The sequence below is a fragment of the Eumetopias jubatus genome, unplaced genomic scaffold (assembly GCF_037043125.1).
Source record: "Eumetopias jubatus isolate StellerSeaLion01/CBP00866 unplaced genomic scaffold, mEumJub1_p1.0 scaffold_10, whole genome shotgun sequence".
Classification (NCBI taxonomy): domain Eukaryota; kingdom Metazoa; phylum Chordata; class Mammalia; order Carnivora; family Otariidae; genus Eumetopias; species Eumetopias jubatus.
The window spans coordinates 104,333,732-104,352,955 of record NW_028274816.1 but is presented as its reverse complement, the minus strand read 5'-3'; the positions used below and the strand labels follow the sequence as shown (position 1 = coordinate 104,352,955).

The 19,224-nt window shown below is 57.8% G+C and overlaps 1 protein-coding gene across 2 annotated transcripts; it reads right to left on the bottom strand.

Moving 5' to 3' along the window:
- Window positions 1-1,716: 1,716 nt before the first annotated feature.
- On the bottom strand, window positions 1,717-12,289 carry STAC2 (SH3 and cysteine rich domain 2). 2 transcript variants are annotated; one of them, XM_088027305.1, is made up of 12 exons: window positions 12,200-12,289; window positions 5,672-5,978; window positions 5,219-5,316; window positions 4,942-5,029; window positions 4,233-4,345; window positions 4,073-4,145; window positions 3,919-3,980; window positions 3,827-3,841; window positions 3,355-3,452; window positions 2,919-2,970; window positions 2,418-2,555; window positions 1,717-1,821 (listed from the first exon to the last, which is right to left on the bottom strand). In XM_088027305.1, the coding sequence occupies exons 1-12, from the start codon at window positions 12,287-12,289 to the stop codon at window positions 1,717-1,719; spliced, it is 1,239 nt and encodes a 412-aa protein (XP_087883431.1). The 2 variants fall into 2 exon arrangements, with proteins under 2 accessions (XP_087883431.1, XP_027945744.1); XM_028089943.1 differs by lacking the exon at window positions 3,827-3,841.
- Window positions 12,290-19,224: the final 6,935 nt, after the last annotated feature.

Below are 19,224 nucleotides of genomic sequence, written 5' to 3'. Positions count from 1 at the left end.
CCTCTCGAAATCCTCCCCAGATCCCCCATCTCAGGCTGCTGTGGGGGAAGGGAGCGGGGAGGCAGGGGGACCCCTGCAACGTCTGGGCCAAGCCCAGCGCCCCTCCTCTCAGAGATCCGCAAATTCTCCCACCTCCAGGCTTGTCTCCTTTTGGCACCTCCAGCCCCCGCCCCACTCCTTGCACCTTTCCTTCCTCTCTCCCAAGCAGATACACAGAGCAGACAGATTGGGACAAGAAACATTTATTTAAGGGTCTGGGGGCTCAGCGATGCCCCAGCAGACCCGTCATGCAGCCTCATGTACAGTGGGCATTGGGCCCGCCCCTGGGATATCGCTGGGGGTGGGGGGGCCCGTGGCAGCAAACAGGGCAGTGTGGCTTGAGCCCCCCTCCGAGGGGGACAAGTGGAGCCGGGGCCAGTGGGTAGGAGGATGTGTCCCTCCCCCTGTACGGGAGGGTGTGACTGTGCCCAGGATGGGGGCTGGCATTGGCTGGCACGATCAAGGGCACGAGAGGAGGCTCTGAGCTTGGGGGGAGAGGGAGCTTGGCACCAGAGAAAAGCAACCTGCAACGGAGGGGTCCTCCTCGTATGTGCCCACCCCACCCCCAGGGTGCCTACCCCGTTCCTTTCCTGGTGGCCAAACAGAATGACGGGGCTGCCTTGAGCATCTCCCACTCCCTCAGACACAGCCAGAAGAGGGACCCCTGCACTGAAGGGGGGGGTCCCCGTGTTTCCTGCAAGGCCTAGAGGAAGGGGGTGAGGAAGGGCCATACGGAGGGGGGCCCTGAGGGTGGGGCTCCCAGGGTGTGCCTCGTGAGACCTGGGCTCACGAGGTAAGCACAGCTCCCCGGGCTGGCCAGCCCTGCCACCAGGGACCTCGAGAGAGTCCTGACAGTGACATGGGGGTTCTGACCAAGCACGGGCTCCGTCAGGCTTCTGTGTGCAGGCCGCTCCGGGGTGTCCTTCTCCAGGGGACAAGGGCACGATGAGGCTGCTCTGTGGTGACTGTTCTTGAGGAGACAGTCTCTGATTTACCCACGCTTTCCCTAGAACATGGCCCTCCCCTCCTCTGTCTGCCTGGGTTTCAAGTAAGGGGAGAGATTCCCGCAGAACTTTCCTGAGAATTGATGGAGTGAGAGAGGTGGCGAAACCAGGAGGTGGACTCAGGATCCTCCTGCAGCCCTGAATCGCCTCCCAACCCCTGGCGGCAGGCGGCTGAGGGACTCGGGAAGGCACCTTCCCAAGGCCCCACTTCCTTCCAAAGGGGCAGCTGCAGGGTCACACACATAGACCCAGGCAGGGGCTCTGTGGGGAGAGGGGGATGGTGTCGGGCATGCAAAGGTGGTGTGGACATGGGAAGGCTCTCTGGACAAAGCAGCAGGAAAGTTCCCCGGGAACGCCCCCCTCCCCGGGGCTGCACTCAGCGTGGCAACTGGGGGTATCCGGGCATTGGCTGGACCTACCTGGAGCTTCCCCATTCCCTCCCACTTTCTCCTCCTTCCTCATGCCCAAGTCCCAGAGGAGCAACTCCCTCAGGGCACCTTGGGACCCAAGAAATAAAACCTTCCTCAGTGCAGAAGGCTCCCAAGGCCCGGGGAGTGGCCCCTAGGAGAGAGGCAGAGGGCAGAAGAGTGTGGGCAGATGCCTGTTCCCCTCCGGGGTCAGAAGCAAGGGCCAGGCATGGGCAGGGGTGGCATCTGGCTTCTCTTGGCTCCTCTCAGATCTCGGTCAGGGCGTCGGCTGGCACCAAGCCCCGCTTCTTGCCACTGCTGACGCGGATGAAGCCGTCAGCATCCTTGCTCCTGCCCGCGCCCACACAGATCTGAGTGGGAGAGACACGGAGCTGAGTCCTGGCTCTGCCTATAGCCGTGGCCCCGAGTCCTGCTGATGGCTCCCAGGGGGCCACCCTAGGGGATGATGGGCCCAGGATCAGATGTGGTTGGAGACCTCAGCTGGGGTGATGGGTGCAGGTCCCCTGAGGGTAACTGGGCTCGGCAGTGAGATCAGGACATCAGCAGACGCTGAGCAGCTCTCCGGGGCTGACCTGTGAGATCAGCCGGCCGAACGCCCCGACTGAACTCCCATTTCACAGAGGAAGTAAGGGGAGGAAAGGGGCTTGCGGGAGCTTACACAACAAGCCAGAGGCACAGCCAACATTCAAACCCAAGCCTCCAGATTCCTCATCCAGTGCTCTTCCCCTCCCCCAAGCTGTCTCTAACCAAATTCAGCCCCCTGCCTTTGTTGGCCACCAGCCCCAATTCCCAGCAGATGACAGGAGGGCCCTGCAGCCCCACCTTCGAACCCGCCTTCCCTCCCACTGCCAGGCTGCAAGTGTCCTCCTCCAGGGCATTCGCCGCTGCCCCTGCCGCCTTGCTCCCATGCCCACCTCTCCGGCTGCTGCAGGGTCCAGGCACTCACCTGGTTCTCCTTGAGGCTCATGTACCCCTGTTCCTTGTGCCCAGAGAAGGGTTGGCAGCAGCGCCAAACGTTCTCACCTGGCCTGACTCGCTGCACAAAATTGGCTGGGAAGAAGCCAACCCGGTCGCCAATCTTGCCCTGGGGATGAGGCTGGCAATGAGCATCGGTGCCACCCCCTCCCACATTGCTTCCTCTAGACTTGATGCCCATTCAGAGCCAATGCCATCAAACTCTAGATCCTGGGCTTCCTGTATCCGAACCCCCAGTAGGGTGGCTTCTGCACTGGGAAGGGCGTGAAGTGAGCAGAGGGACAAGGCTGAGGCAGGGAGGGTCAAAGTGAGAGCAAGTCCCAAGTGTTGGTCCTAGGCTTGGCGAGGGCCAGTGGCTGGAGGAGTGGGGGAGGTCTTTGGGCCTGGAGAGAAGGTGGGGCAATGCCCACTGAAGGTGGGGAATGGTGAGGTGCCTACCAGGGTCCCTCTCCTCCCCACCCTGCCAAGTCACCTTCCACCAGTCCTCGTTAGAGTCATCCACCAGCATGATCCGGTCCCCAGGCCTGGGAGGGCAGAGCTGGGATCGCAAATGGGCAGGAGGGACCTGCCCTTTCCACATCTTAACCACCTGGGGCCCCCAGATCCCCAGCGCGCCCCGCCCCCCGCAGCTGGGGGAGGATTCTTGATGCCGTCAGAGGACACTGTGACCACAGGTACAGCAAACACTTTAGGGCAGAGCCCGGACCGAGGGCAGGAGACAGGACAGTAGCACCAGTCCCTTTTGGACTCTGGGCAGTCCAGCTCCTCTCCGGGCTTAGCTGTCTCATGCATGCAGGAGAAGGTTCCTGAAGGTCCCCCTCACACTCATGTTCCAAGGTCTGGGAGCAGGGCCCTGAGCTTGGAGCCCGGTGGCTGCCCAGTGGGGCTGGACCACAAAGACGACTTACTGCAGAGCCAGGTCATTGTTCTCTTGGGGCAGAAACTTGTAGAGCGCGACGTAGGAGTACATGGGCCCCACGTCCTTTCGCAGAGGGGGCTTGGGGGGCTGTGGAAGAGCTCTGGGTCAGTGATGAGAGGGGGACACTCTCCTCACTCCACCCACTGTTCACTGGCCCTGACCTGGCCTACCCTGGGGGAGCTAGGAGGTGGGACACAGTGCACCTGGGTCCGTGACAGGGAGAGGTCAGGTTCTCCTATCTTACCGTGTTCATCCTTGGGGGTCTGGGCCAAGGTTGGAGAAAGAGAACTCTCCTCTGGTGGCTGCACCCCAGAGCGGCCCACTCTTGGGGAGTGGGCACAGCAGACATTGGCTCAGTGGTGGGAGGGGTGGTACCCCCTGCCTTCCTTGTGTACTCACCCTGGCATTGCCCATCCCCGTAGACTGAGGATAAGTGACGGAGCAGTGATACTCCCACTCACCATGCTCTCACCCACCTATGGATCAATGACAGGAAGAAGTGACATCCCCTTCCCATCTGGCCTCCCAGGGCTCAGTGCCAGCATAACCTCACCTGCTGTCTGGGGCTCTTCTCCTCCGGTCCTGACCCTTCACTCTCGGCCGGGGCTGTGAATACTAGAGATGCCAGGGCAGGGCCGGGCCGTGAGGCAGCGGGGAATGGCCTGCCCTGTGCTCTGTTCTTGCCCCTGGTCCCCACCGCCACTCACCACTGTCTCCAGGGCCCTCCTCTGAGCTGCGGATGCTGCCTTCCCCATCCTCAGTCAGCTCATCCCGCTCACTCTGGGGACAAAGGGGGAGGGCTCAGCTCCTGGACCCTCATCCTCAGGGACCCCTGCCCCCCAGGCTCCCCTTTGGTGCCTGACATACCAGGCTCCGCGTGGGGGACTCAGAGGTACTGCTGAAGCTGGAGCGGTTCATCAGTGCCAAGGAGGTGCCATAGCGCAGGGTCTCGTAGACGGGGTCTACCTTCCCGCTGGCTCCTGCCAAGGAGCCACCCTCAAGGTCAGGCACCCAGCTGCCAACCTTGCTCTGCCCCGAAGCCCTGCATCACTTTCACTCCCTCGGCCCCAGCCAAGACGTCCTTTCTTTAACTCCCTGCCCCATCCCACCCCAGGCCCCTCTCTGCCCACACCAGCCTTCACCAGATCCTGCTGGAATTACTCCTCATCCTTCGTATCTCTGGACGGCTTCCCTCTCCCTGCGGAGGAGGACCGTGCCGACTTGACTCTCTAGTCCCTATCCTCCTCGGTTCAGGCATTCATGAGAATGGTGATTAACTGACGATTTGTGTGATTAGTTCTTTCACGTCTAACTCCCTTACTAGACCATGAACTTCACCTTCTTCAGTGCCGTGTCCTCATGTCGACAGCACAATGCCTGGCACTAGTAAGTGTTCCATAAGATGTCTGTTCCATAAGATATGAATGAATGCATGCCCCTACATTCAGGCCAAGGGCATTCAGAGCAGGGAAGTGCCAAGGACTGGCGGTGCCACATGACTCAGGTGCCTATCTGACGAATGTGTGGGTTTCTCATCACACCCCAGCAGGATCAGGGGCCATGGGGGGACACTCACCAGTGGGTGGGGACTCTCTGCTTGTGACACAGGCTGGGGGTGGCTCATGCACCAGGAGCGGGGAGCTGAAGTTGCGGCGGAAGGAGGACTATGGCGAGAGGGAGCAGAGAGAGAGAGAGGGCATGAGGGTGTCACAGCCCGCCAAGAGCTTGTCCTTCCCCAAGGCCCAGGACCACCCCACAGGAGGAACCAGCCTGGAGAGGGGCAGTCATCCCCCCCTCAGGCCAGTTGTGGGGGGGCACCCACAGCCAGCCAGCCCTGCATGGTCCCCACTCACCGCCTTGCCAGGGCACGGCTGGCGGGAGACCTCCTCAGAGCACCAGAGGTGGACACTCACTTTGCATGCCTTACACCGCAAACCCTGCTTGGAGTTTCCTGGGAAGGATTTGGGTTCAACAAGAAGGATTAGGCAAAAGAGGATACATCCAGGGGCAAGGAGCAAAGGGGGCAGGTTAGGGCATCGGTGGGAGAAAGGGGTCGGGCATCCTCACTTCGGCCTGGGGGCCTAGTGCCTCCCCCTCATACACTTGCCGTGTCAGCCGAAGCCTGAGCTGTTAGTAAATGCAGCGACACTGGGCACCCGCCCACCCCAAGGCTGCTCATTTGTCCACCCAGGGTGAGGGGCACAGTTAGGATGGAGGGCCCTGAATAGCAAGAGTCCAACATCGGGCATACTCCCCACCCCCACCCTGACCTCTCTCCTTGACACCCCCCCCCCCCAGGCACCTACCCACGATGAGCTGGTGGCAGAGCTCACAGGGGCTGGCTCTCTTGAAGACATGTTCCTGGAAGCTGTGCAGTCTTACTGGTTTGAGTGATGCCAGGGGCCGTGGGATGGGGCAGGGGGAGGGGGCCGGGGTTGGGAGGCCCCCGTCTGTAGATGCCGGTGGTGGGGAGGGAGGGGGCAGCGGGGTTGGGGGGGTCAGCAGCACCTCAGTGGGGCACTTGAGCTCAGAGCCCGAGCGAAGGAAGAAGTTCTCCACACTCTTACTTCGGAGGATGGTCTTGAGGGAAAGCGAGCGCTTGAACCGCTGCAGCTGAGAGAGGAAGTGGGGCTGTAAGTGAAAGCCAGAGGGGACTGGCTCCGGGCCAGGATATCTCCTTGGTCAGCTGCAGCCTCGAAGTACTAAGACAGAAGCTGCCCTGTTCCAGAAGGCGGTCCCAATCCCAGATGCCGACAGGAGCCAGGTGGGTAACGTCCATGAGCAGAGGAGTTCTGGCTGGGCAGGCACAGTTGGGAGTGGTGAGCACTGTGACAGGCTGGATGGCCAGAAAGCAGCTGCTGGGGTCCCCTGGACAACCGGGGCTAGTCCACACGGCCAGCCCAGTGGCACCAGGCTTTCCAATTTTTTCCAAAAAAAAAATCTAGACTTTTCTGTGAATTTGGATAGAAATAAATTCAAGAGGTTGTATTTCCTTTTTTTTTCCATTGCAGAAATGGTAGTGTACTATGTTTCCTACGCCTTGCTTTTTTCACTTAACAGTAAATCTTGGAAATCATTCCATACCAACACATAAAGAGTTTCATCATTCTTGTTTATGGCTACACAGGATTTCATCGTATGGGTGTACTATTTACTCGAGTTAAACAAAATAATACTTTGGGGGCCGAACAAACACATGAGGTTTTCCACCTGTGTTCTCAAACAGGCTGGGAGTGGGGGAGGGGTCATCCCGGACCCTCATCCTCAGGGCTGATTCTTCCTCCAAAATCGCTCTCTGGCCCATCCCCTATAATCACCTCATCACCTCCACAGCCCTGCCCCGGTTCAGGGCCACAACCCCTTGCCTCCACCCTGCCCATCTCCCCCTGCTTTCCCTACAGCTGCCAGGGAGGTGATCCCTGACCTGGCTAAATGCTTGGCTCCTCAGGACACAGCCAAGACCCTTGCCCCAGTCGTGAGACTCTGCAGCTTGGCCAAGGCTTCCCTTCCAATCCATGCCTTCCGCCTGCCGCCCAGACATAGGGATTCTCCAACTCGTCCATGTTTATTCCTCTGGGCTTTCCCCGCCCCCACCCTGGCCTTTTTTGTTGTGCTTCTCCTTTTCTCTGCCTTATCCAATGAATACCCCCTTTATCCTTCAGGGTTTCCAGTGACTGTTCCTCCTCCGGGAAGCGGGAAGCGGTCTCTTCTGCAGGAATTCCGTTTAGTATAACCACTCCCTCCTCTGGGCCCCACTGCACCCAGTACTGACTTCCATTATAGATCCAATCTGGTTTACGTTGTCATTTACTTCTTACTCCCCCAGGAGCCCGGAGCCCCTCGAGGGCAGGGACAGTTGAATCAAATCCCCACACAGAGCCCCAAGACATAGTAGGTGCTCAGTCAATATTTGTTGATTAAATGATGGGCAAGGGGCGCCTGGGTGGCTCAGTTGGTTAAGCAACTGCCTTCGGCTCAGGTCATGATCCTGGAGTCCCGGGATCGAGTCCCACATCGGGCTCCCTGCTCAGCGAGGAACCTGCTTCTCCCTCTGGCCCTCACCCCTCTCGTATACTCTCTCTCTCATTCTCGCTCTCTCAGTAAATCTTTAAAAAAAAAAAATGATGGGCAAGCGCCTGGAATCCGAAATGGAGCCCATGTTCTGGAATGCTGGGTCAGTTCTACACTGAGGCCAGAGTTCCTTCCATTGCTCACCCCAACACATCCTTCTCAGAGTCTGCCCAGAGTGACATCTGGAAACATCTCTACTCAGATCCTTGAACCTCTTCCCCCCTAGTGAGAGCCCCTTTACCCCCTGCCCACTCCTTCCCAGCAGTGATCGGTAAAGAGGGCCAGAGGCCTGGCTTCAGGCAGGGAGAAGTGGTCGGGGTTCCCAGCTGGCACATCAAGCAGCCTGCGTGACCGCAGGGAGGCCAGCAGGCAGCAAAATATGGGAAGAAGCGGAGAGGGAGAGGGAGACGTTTGGGCACGAGGCAGGCCCTGGTGTGCCGGCTGGGAGGCCAGAGCCTTGGGGTTTCTGGCACGCTGAGTTGCCCAGCTCCTTCCAAATTCAGCTTCCTGTGTGGCACTGTGGGCTTCTTTGTATGTGAGAAGCAGGGCCCCATGCCCCAGATCCCTGGGTGTTAGGGCAGAGGCGGAGGGCCACAGGGACAATTCATTAGAACACAAAGGCATTCTATGAGCCAGTGTGGCTCTGGGGGCTCTCACAGGCCCAGAGAGGCAGGGAGAATCCCCCCCCTCCACCCACCATTCTGCCCAGGGGACAGAGCACAGAGCACAAGAGGGCTCCGGGAGGATGTGCTGGGGGTGGGTGTAAAACTACACCTGCTGCCTGAAGGCAAGTCACTTCACTTCCCGTCTCTGAGCCTCAGTTTCCCCAAATGCAAGAGGAAGGAGGCAGGACTAGATGCTCTCTAAGCAACGCAAGGCTCTGGGTCCAAAAAGTAAAAACCTAAAGCTATAATGAGGGGCGGTCATTGTCAGAATACGGGGATCGGGCTAGCGCTTCATCTGCTTCACCTCATTAATCCTGGCACTTCCCTCTGAGACAGTGATAATTATTGTCCCACTTTGCAGATGAACTCACAGGTGCCTAGGAGTTAAATCACCTACATGTGATGAGTCTTCAGCTGGTAAGTGGCAGAGCTAGAACTTGAACCAGCGGCTTTCGTTGTTGAGCCCAAATGACCCGAAGGGTCCCGCTGCTCTGGGCTCTGCCTTGGCCCTCACCCCTGCCCCTCGGCTATGCCATGGGCTTGTCCGCCAGGTCAATCGAAATTTAGGGTTGGAAGGAACCCGCAAGACTCGTCACCTAGAGTAGTCCCCAGCCCATGCTATCATCCCACAACACCTTGGCCACGTCCCCTCCGAACAGTTGTCTGACTCTGTGGGTCACCTCCCGTGGCAGGAAGCACACCCTCTCCTGGGACAGTCATCCCATCTTTGGGCAGCTGCAATCGCTGCAAAATGCTTCCCTATATAGAGCGGAAACCTGCCTCCCTGAGATCTTGTTGCCTAGCGGCTCTGTTCTTCCCTTGGCTCCAGAAAGGGCTACTCCCTCTTAGATATCAGTCCTTCAAGTATCTGAAGACATCAGTCGTGTTCCCCTTCCCCTCCCAAGGCTGTTATTTCCATGGTAATCCCCACAGGATGAGATTTGAAACCTCCTTACTCTCCAGCCTCTGCCCTTTCCTGGTCTTCCCCTGGCCTCAGTGCCAAGAGCCACCTCTGTAGGGTACAGAGGTCTCTGGAACAGAATGTTCCCCAGCACTGAGGCAGCCCCACTTCTGCTCCTGACTCCCTGGCTCTGCTGTGGGCCCCAGATCCCAGGAGGGCAGAGGAGTGGGAAGGAATGGTTGGCTGATGTCAAGGGTTGTGGCTGGACAGCAGGATGGGGGCACCTCTGCCAAATGGCTTGATGCCTGTCCACTCAAGAGACATCTGGCTTGGTTACTAAAACCTCATTTTGGCTCAACCTGGCCAGGTAGTCCCACTCCTGGGACGCCTAGTTCCCAGAGAGGACTTTTCCCTGACTCCCATCAGCTATCTTTTTGGGGCCCCCGGGTCCCAGGACCCGTTCCCTGGCATGGGGAGAAGCTGCCATGTACCCTGGCAAGCTGACCCACCTGGATCCTATTCTCTCTGGGTGTTCCAGGAGCTTGTCTGGCTTGGAACCTGGACCACCAGGCCCCTTCTTCTAAATCCCCTCCCAGAGGCTGGGCCTGGCCTGCCTGCCTCCTCCTCACCTCCCCACATACTGGATGGTCCTTTCATTTCCTCAACTCCCCACAGCATCTCCTCACTTCCCTCCAGCTCCTGAAAGGGCACCAGGCAGCTGGCGGTGGGTGGTGGTGGTTGGGGCACAAGCTGACTCAGATGGCAGAGTTGGCATGGCAGGGTCTTCCCAAGGATGGCACCAAAGGGGGTGATGGTACCACCCCGTGGTAAGATGGCATGGGGACCCAGAGATGGCAATGATGGCACCAGGAGGGTCACTGAGGAGCTTGGGTACAGGGATATGATCCAACCTTAGCGTGGGCAGGAGGCTGGACTTAGGTTGGCAAGAAATGCCCAGGGGGCCCCCCGCACTGATGAATAAGCCTGGAATGTTGGCTTCACTGCCTAATGGACACCAGCCCCCTCTTTGGATCTGCCTCAAACTCTCCCTTCCCCCTTCCCCAAGCCCTAGAGTCTGGAGACCAAAGCTTCTTTGGGACAGGTTGAGGTGTGGGGAGCTAAAGGGGCTGGTAGGGCCCTGAATTCTCTCCCTGCCCACCTCTGCCTTCCTGAATACCTCCACCCAGACCCCCAGCCCAGCCTGTGTTGTGATCACAGTCCTTCACAAGGGTGAGATTTAGGGAAGGGGGGTAGAGGGGCAGGGCGAGGTATGTAATCCCCCTCCTCTCGCTCTTGGGATCTCTGTGGCTCAGAGGTGATAGCACTGGACGGTTCTTGTGCTGGGAGGAGGGAGGCAGAGACCGGCCAGGTCTTGACCTCCCCCTGCCCACACAGCTGAGCTTGCAGGCTGTGGGGTTGCTGAGGCAAGCACTGCTCCAGCTTTCGGAGAGCTCTTAAGAAGCGGGGCAGGCAGCCAGACCTCCTGTGGGAAGCAAGGAAGGGCCTTGGGAAGCAAGGGGAATGTATCTGTCTGTCATGGGTGACTACAAGGCACCTGGGAAGGCCAGGGATATTGGCAGTCAGGATGGGGCTCAGCTCCTGGGACTCTCTGCTTTAAAAAAAAGCTGTCACAAATATTCCAAGCAATATCCTCCCTTACTCCTTTCCTAGTAGAGACTTGGATCTCTGGGGGGGAGTTAACTCTGTGGTCTGAGAGACCAGAGTCTCGTTCTCAGAAGGGGGCAGAAGAAGGTCAAGTTCAGATCTGAAGACTGACATGGAGACCCAGTGGGTCTCACTGGTTTAGAGACGAGGAGCTCCTTGGGGTGTCTCAGCCAGGCCCTACCCTGCCCCTACTCATCTACTCCTGGTCATTCTCTAGATGACCTTGACCTTGAATTAACCTCATATCCTGAGGGGTGGACTGGACAGAATTAGGAGGAAGATGGGCATTGGAAAGAGCTATAGATGAGCTCTTGACACCTGGAAGGAGCCAAAGACCCCACCCATTTTTTTTGGTCTTCAGTGTCCCCTCCTCGACTGGATAAACAGGAGCAGTTGGGAACAGAACACCAGGTGCAAGGGAGAGGGAAGGAGGCCTTGGCCTGAAGTCTGGGGAGGAGGCAGAGAGCGCCCTTGACACAGCCTTCTTTTCTCTCCCCATCCCCAGCCGGCTCAGCTCATGTTGCTCCCCGCAGAACTTCTTGCGGGTCACTAGTGAGCACCTAGAACTTGGGGAAGAAGTGGACAGATTAGAGGTGGGGGGGCATTAAATTTAAGTGGTGGCCTCCACCAACCCCTATAGCGCCAGGAGTCTGGGCTCCGCCTGCCTTCACTGGGGAATAATTTATTCATTGTGACTCCCGCAGAAGTAACGATCATACATAATTAAGGTTAATTATGACATTCATTAATTATGATGACTTCTCTTTTTGCTTCCACCCACCCACCCTCCCCCGCCCCCTGTCCCGCTCCCGGGGTGGGGGGTGGGGCTGCCTGTCCTTCTGCTCTGGAGACGCGGCAACAGTCCCCCGGTCCCCTCCCGCGATGGCCAGAGCTGTCGCAGCCCCCAGCGCGCACTCGGGAGCTACGCACCCCCGGGCCGCGGCCTCACGTCCCCGAGCCTAACCTGGCTGGGAGGGGGGAATGCAGGACTGCGGCGGGTCCGAGAGCGACATCCAGAGAGCCCAGAGATAAACATATATAGACGCCGAAAGAAAGCGGGAGAGACACCAAGACAAACAGGTTGTAGAGACATTTTCGGAGAGACACAGGCAGAGAGGGACAGACCGAGCTACAGACAGAGACCTGGCAGACGCGGGAGGGGAGCGCCTCGCACGCACACACCGGCGCGTACACCGGCCCACACCCGCTACACACCGCTACACACTCCCTCCGCCTTCGCTGCGCCGATTCCCTCCAACAAAGCCGAGTTACAACCTCCCCGGAGGGTCGCGGCAGCGCGTCCGCTCATCACGCGCGCAAGGGCGTGTCGTGCCTGTGTGATGGGGGCTCCCTGTGGCCCCTCGTCGCGAACCCACTCGCCCCGGTCGCCGCGCAGAGCCTCCGGGATCACCCGGGTCCCGCTGCCGTGATCCCGCGGCACCCGAGCCCACAGTGGTGACCGCGTCGGGGAGAGGGCACCCGGGCTGGGGACGCACCGGGCAGGGGTCCAGGCCTCTCGCCTCCTGAGTTACCTTGGTTTCCTGGAGGGCAGAGACGGTCCCCGGGGGGGTGTGGGTGGCCGCGTCATCCGGTTCATTCTCCTTCTCGCTCATTTCGGTCATGGTTGGGGGAGAGCGGGAGGGTGCCAAGACCCGACGGCAGGCCCGCTGGGGGCAGGTTGCAGGTGGCAGACGTCTCTCTGGAACCCTGAGGCCCTTCTCCAGAGACTGCCCCCCAGTGAACCCCAGGAAAAATCCGCCCAGGCAAAGCGACCCCCCACGGCCGGGAGCGGGCGGAGAAAGTTCCCGGGTTGGCCAGTGAAGAGGGGTAATTACACGGAGCCGCGGGAGCCGGACGATCCCGGGAATGAGGACCGAGGGTCTGCAGAGGATGCTGCTCGGAGCGAGGGGAGGAGGGAAGTGGGGACGCGGGGATGAGCTGAGGGAGGGAGCGACGGAGCAGTCCGTGTCCGGCCGGCTCCGCCGTCCTCGGCGCCCGCCCCCCCATCCCTTTCCCCCTCCCCCCGCCGGCCCCAGCCCGGCACCCGGGTCCCCTCCGCCCAGTCCTCGCCTTCCAACTTTGATTTAGGAGGTCGCCTGGTCCCTCCCCCTTCCCTCCGCCGCTCCCCCGCGCCGCTATGCAAATCAGCTCCTCAGCTATTGGCTGCCGCGGTGGCCAGGAGCGTGAGCTGGGCGGAGCCTGGGGGGGGCTCGATAAGATGGGGAGGAGCCTGAAGGGTAAAGATGTGGGTAGGGGGTAGTTTTACTCCTAAAGACCCGGAATGGGGGTCGTGACAAAGTCGTGGAAGACTTGGGAGACCATATTAGAGTCTGGATGGGCTTGAGGGGAACAGAAAAAGGTTGGATCTGCAGAAGGATAGCTGAGAGTGACATCAAAGTTAGGACTTTCTAATAGTGAAGTAGTGGAAGAATGTGGACCGTTCGGCACCATTAACCGGATGTCTCTGCCCTGGAGACTCCAAATATACACATCCCTGGACCATGAGAAGATGTCCTCATAGTGCTCAAGCAGAGGACTCTGCTCCTCAATCAGAGAAGGGACAACTTAACATCATGTGTCAAAGGCTAGGCCTGACAATCCCTCCTTTGTGGATGCAGAGCGGGATTCCTTCCCAGGCTTGGCCTTTGGAATTCAGCAGAGAAGGGGCCTCAGTCCCCACAGCTAAGGTCCCCAAACCTCTCCAAGACACGTTCCCCTCCTAGACATCCTACCACAAATGGAGTTAGATCAGGGGGTAGGGAGATGTAGGGGGAAGATGGTTCTTACTCTCCAAGTTGTCCTCTGTCCACTTGGCCTGAAGGTACTTCTTCATGCATGTTGCTTACCTGCCATTTCCCCAAGTCCTCCTCCCTCACCTCCAGCCCTCTCTCTTCCTGCTCCTTTTGGCCCTGACCAAAAGGTCTAGCTTTATCTCCTGGCCTGTCCAAAGAAAGGGAGGTAGGTTGGGGGTTGAAGGAATCCTTCCTTGGGTGTGGGTGGAGAAACTTCTGGATCAAAGTCTCCCTCCTCCAGGGGCTCCTCTGCTGTGGGTGATGAGATTGGGGGCGGGGAGGGTGTCACTGGGGGGGGGGGGGAGGTGGCACTCAAGAGGGTTCTGCCTTTATGACAGCCCTGAGGAACAGAGGCCGAACCCTGTGTCCTCCCTCCTGCCCGCCCCTGCATATAGCCATACATGCAATCTCTGTCCTCCCAAGAGTGAGCCCACCATTGGAGCACTGCTCAGGTTACTATGTGCAGGAATAGAGATTTATTTGTCAGTGGCAGAAATAGGATGAGGGGAGAACTGAGGGTTTGTGGTTGTGGGGGCTTAGTCCCTTCCCCCTCCAGATCCACCCACATCAGCTGCAGACTGACTCCGAGTGCTCGCTTTCCTGAAAGGAGCTTCAAAGGATCCTGGCCTCAGCCCACAGACCAGTCTCCCCAAAGGCGCATTCATTAGCCAGCCTTCTGCCAATGCCCTCTGAGGTGAGGGCTGCAGTCTTCCCTCTGCCTCAGCCCAGATTAGCCCAACATCCCTCCCTGGGCGCTCAGACTTAGGGGTGCTTGAAGCACCCTGAGATAGGGTCATCAGGCCCTCCATCTAGCCTGGGCTGGAGCAAACAGGGGGCTTTTCTGTGTTGGAGACCTCCTGACAGGCGGTACCCCTGTTTCCCCCCAAAGAGCAGAGATTCTGAGTTTCTTAGACTCTAATACCTATATAGTCACGAATTAATTGTGTGGCCTTGGGTAGGTACCTAAACCTTTTAGAGCCTTGATTTCTTCATCAGCAACACAGAGGCAGTGCCTACCTCACTGTGAGGAGAATGGCTGAGGTAGCTCCCCTTAGCCCAGGGAAGCCTGCAGGGAAAGTTGTTTTCTTCTTTCCCTCCTTCTGAGAGACTGGTCCTTTCCCAGTGCTTTCGCTGGGGCAGAGAGAAGAAACAGCTTCCTCCTCTCACTTTCCTGTTAATTCATAAGGGAACCAGCTCCAAAGGAGATTCTAGGAGGGAAGAATTCCCCGGGGGAAGCAGTGCTCTGGGTGACCCAGGAAAGCCAGGGAAGTTGGTGGGCTCTCGGGCCCAACTGGTCTAGGCATCAGAAGCCCAAGATGGGGCCAATGCGGAGGAGGCAGGGGGCTGGATCCCATGACCTCTGGATGTCCTTTCTGGCCTGCAGCCTTCATGCTTCAGAGCAGTCTTTCATGAACTAAACCTGAGTCATTGCCTCCATGCTGACAACCCCCCCTGCAGTGACTGGGGACAGGGCAGGAGTAGCTAGCTCCTGAAGAAGGAACATTATGCCATCTCAGAGTCAGAGGGCAGATAGGAGGGGTGGGCTGAGCCAGGGGCCAAGTGCTATAGGAGGGTAAGTAGCAGTCACACCCAGAAGGGCTCCCTAGACCTCAAGTCATAACGGAACTACCCGGTGCCTCTTAATAGGACAGCCAAATGAGTGAAAGTGGGTGCTAGGCTCTTGGGGGCCTGGGGACAGAGGGATGGACCAGATGACTCCAAATCTGTGCACAGCACAATGTCCAGCACATGAAGAAAGACTGGTTCTCATCCCAGTCTGCCCTTTTCTTCCTTTTCTTGGGCAGAGACCTATCCATCTCTGGAGGGACTTTGGTTTCCTTCTTTTTAGACTGGCAGAATTGGAGTAGATTAGGTTGACATAGGGAGTCAGATTAGAATGGGGGCAATAATTGTATATCTCTTAGTGTTCTTTTGAGGATAAATGAGTTAACATATGTAAAGAGCTGGAAAGAGTAAGGGCACAATAAATAGTTTTTACCTATCTATCTACCTATTTATTTATTTAGGGATACTTAACTTTGAGCTTGCAGGCGAGCTTCAAGGAGTTCATGAATCCCTTGAAGCTGGTAGAAAATGTTGGAGGGTAAGCATTTTCTGGGGGCGAGTCTAGAGCTTTCACCTTCTCCTCAGAGAATCTAAGATCCCCAAAAGATTAAGAACTACTGGCCTGAATGATCCCCAGGACCCCTCTACTCTGAGCGGTTGATTCTCTGATGGGAGGGATTGCTTCTCCTTCCATAAGGACTGACCTCTTTTCTCCCTTGAACAACACCTTCAGCTCAAGCCCCTCCCTGCGGTGGCCTCTGAGCCCCTGAGTTGCCAAGGACAGCCCAAGATGAAAAAGTGAGTGGCTGGTTTTTTCTCCAGCTTTAGAATTGGTTCTCCTAGGGTGGGGAGTCTGTCATGGTTGAGGTCAAGTCTGGTTCTCATCTCCCAGCTGGGGAAAGGAAGAGGGCCCAGGCTCCGTGGGGCAGGGGACACAGGGAAGACAGTGAGAGGCCTGGCCTCCCCTCCCTCCCCCTGCCGGCCCACCAGGGCCCCAGAGGCAGATACCACTCTAATGAGCTAAGGCCCATGCAGGCAACGGTAATTATGATTTTATGAAAATATAGAAGGCTCTTACGCAAGTGCCTGGCTGTGGCATCTGGGACAGCCAGGTCCCCAGGGGCTGGAGGAGAGCCCTTCCACCACCCCTGCTGCCACCAACCCCTGGAGCTCAGGACACTGGCAGAGAGCCGCCCTCCCACTGCTTGTGGCACTGTCCCCAACACACTCTGGGTGAGCCATTCCCTCTCTCTGTGGCCCAGGCTCCCTGGAGGGGAACAACATGGGCTCCAGGATATGCAATCCCTCCTCCCCTCCGCAGCCAAGCTGAGGCTGTCCCGGAGACTTGTCCTCATGGGAGGGGGATGGTGGCCTTGGGATTACCTCCCTCTCCTCTATGAAGAAAACCTCTCCTTCCTGAAAGATGTCCCCTTCTATTCTGTTTCTTTTCTCCTGGGGGCTGGGGCCATAGGGCTGACAGCAGCCAGGGGGCCAGGAGTCACAGCCCCTGGCTGCACCCTCCCCAGGCCCTGTGCTGGTTTGCCGCCCACCACCTCCCAGGCCTCTGATGGTGTCCTCCCCACCCACAAAGCCTCTGTTACCAAGGTAACAGCAATGTCATCAGTTTGGGGTGAGCAAGGAGGTGGAGCCAGTGGACTGGTGGAGGGGGTGCTGTTAGGGGTTAGAATTTTGGAGAGATGAACATTGAAGGGCCCCCCAACTCTTAAGGAGGATCTTTTGCTGGAGAGCTGCCTGGGCACAGACTGGAGCAGAAGGTTGCCGAGAGCCCATGGGAAAGAGGGCGGATGAAGTCTGGAAGCAGCTGGATCCAGGTGTTAGAGGTGAGGGTGACCTGGCCTTACTATGCTGGAGGAGCGTCAGGGTGGCGATGCCAAGAAGTTGAGGCAGGGACAATGGAGCCTGCCTTTAACTCCTCCCTCAGGGTCCAGCTTGTTAACTTGTCCTGGGGAGAGGCATTCAGGCTGGGAGAGTCTGGACCCAGCTGAGGCCGCGTGGGGGGGGCCTCGGGCCAGCCTGGGCCCACACCGCCCCCTGCAGACTGCACAGAAATCTGCACTGGATGTCCTTCCCGGAGCTGCGTCTAGGTGGCGTCTTTGAAGGTCTACATTTGACACATCTAAACCATGAGGCCCTACTAAGTGCCTCGAGCGGCTCTGGGCACCAGGGGCGCCTGAGCCTTGCACTCAAGGCCTTCTTGTAAATCCTGACCCAGAGAGCACAATAATGCAAAGGGTTTTTCTGAGCCGACTTGGGGTACAGAGCAGGGGAGGCAGATGCTACAAGCTGGGTTGATAGAGGCCATCGAGTAGACCGGAAGGCAGAGGCCGGAGTATTCCAAGCAGAGGAAACAGCCTAGGCAAAGGCAGAGAGGTGAGGGACAGAACCGCGGGCTGTGGATGCTGCAGGTGAGCAAAGGGGAGGAGGAGTGGGGAGAAGGAAAGGCAGGTGGGGGCGGGGCTGGCTGGCTCAGTGGCTCAGTCGGTGGAGCGCGGGACTCTGGATCTCAGGGTCGTGAGTTCAAGCCCCATGTTGGGTGCAGAGATTACTTAAAAACAAAAATCTTAAAAATAAGTAGGCAAAGTGGACAGACGGCCCTGAGTGCTGAGCCTGGAAGTTGCGTTTTCCTGTGAAAAGTAGCTTCTCAAACGGGCTCCCTGGAGCCCAGTTGAGCAATCCAGCAGTGCCTTGGAGCCATGGGGGGTGGGGGGGAGGGGAGAGCAGACAAAGTGTTCAGTCAGAACTCGAAAGGAATTTAGACACATGGCTCTATATTAAATGTTCTGCAAGCCTTGCATTTGACTCCAAGAATATCCATGCTGGTTCTCCTGCCAGAAAAACGGATTTTAAGCACTAACCATCCTGTGCCAATGATGCCCTGGAAGATGGACCATGGTTACCCAGGGGTTTCCACAGCCCAGCCTGACAATGGCACTGAGAGCAACGGAGGCTGTGGGGGTTCTACCCCCGGGGAGCGGTGCCGTCATTCCTGTGTCTTAGGGAGATCGCCCTGGATCCCGATCCCAAAGGCAACAAAATGGAAACAGAGAGCCGGAGTAGTGAGCTTTTGGGGCCCTCTGGCCAATGGCCTCACTATGGGGATGGGCAGAAAGCAGTCCTGTGTCTTGGCCTGGGTGTAAGGCATGTGTGCAGGACAGTGAGGTGACTCAGGTTCCAGCCCATTCCTTACTAGCTCAGAAACTTCAGCAGCCTGCATCCCTCTGGTTTCCTAGTCCCTAAATGGGGATTGTCTTACCTCACGGGGAGGTTGTAGTGGGTAGCAGGACTGCCTTTCGCTCCCGGCTGCAGCCTCCACGGCTGCATCCCAAGGGAATTCCCAAGTCAGGCGGGACCCCTACAGAGCCACACCTGCTGAGACCACAAATCCTGCTTCCTGCCCCTCCCGCTGCATCATTAGCACAACCCTCCACCCCCCCCCGCCCCGCCCCCGTCTATTAAAACCACTGCAGCCCAGCTACTGTCATTCGTATTACTCATCCTCAGGGCTCACAGCCCAGGCGAGGAATGGAAAGTATCTTGTCCCCATTTTGCAGCTGGAGAGCCAGAGTTCGGAAAAGCCCCAGGTCACTGCCATCCCTGGAATCCAGGTTCCTGGGTGGGGTACTTCTTTGGGACTTATTGAATGAATGAATGAATGAATGAATGCATAAATGAGGGACACTTACCCCATCAGCTCTCTTTCTTTGGGGGACGGGGGGGGGGCTTCATTCTCTAGCTCTCTGGGTTGGAATGTTGCCTGGAGATTAATTTTAAAATTCCATACATATTTATCACGCAGAGTGGAGCATAGTACAGTGATTGAAAGCAGGGACTGTGACCCAGAGGGCCTGGGTTCAAATCCTGGCTCTATCTCCTCTTAGATGTGTGACCTTGAGTTAGCTACTTCACCTCTCTGAGCCTCAGTAGCTCTGTATAATGAGGGGAAGGTGATAATAGAATAAAAGAAAAAAACCAGCATCTACCTTAGAAGGTAGATTGGTTGAAAAGCACTCTGTAGGGGCACCTGGGTGGCTCAGTCGTTAAGCGTCTGCCTTCGGCTCAGGTCATGATCCCAAGGTCTTGGGATCGAGCCCTGCGTCGGGCTTCCTGCTCAGCAGAAGCCTGCTTCTCCCTCTCCCACTCCCCCTGCTTCTCTTCCCCCTCTCGCTGTCTCTCTCTCT

Bases quoted from the DNA above. Each gene is read 5' to 3' on its own strand.
- STAC2 (XM_088027305.1), bottom strand. From the start codon at position 12,289: ATGACCGAAATGAGCGAGAAGGAGAATGAACCGGATGACGCGGCCACC. The intron at 2,971-3,354 runs GTAAGTCGTCTT...CTGCCCTCCCAG, and splicing joins AACAATGACCTGGCTCTGCA to GCCTGGGGACCGGATCATGC. The intron at 2,556-2,918 runs GTGACTTGGCAG...CCTCATCCCCAG, and splicing joins CTAACGAGGACTGGTGGAAG to GGCAAGATTGGCGACCGGGT.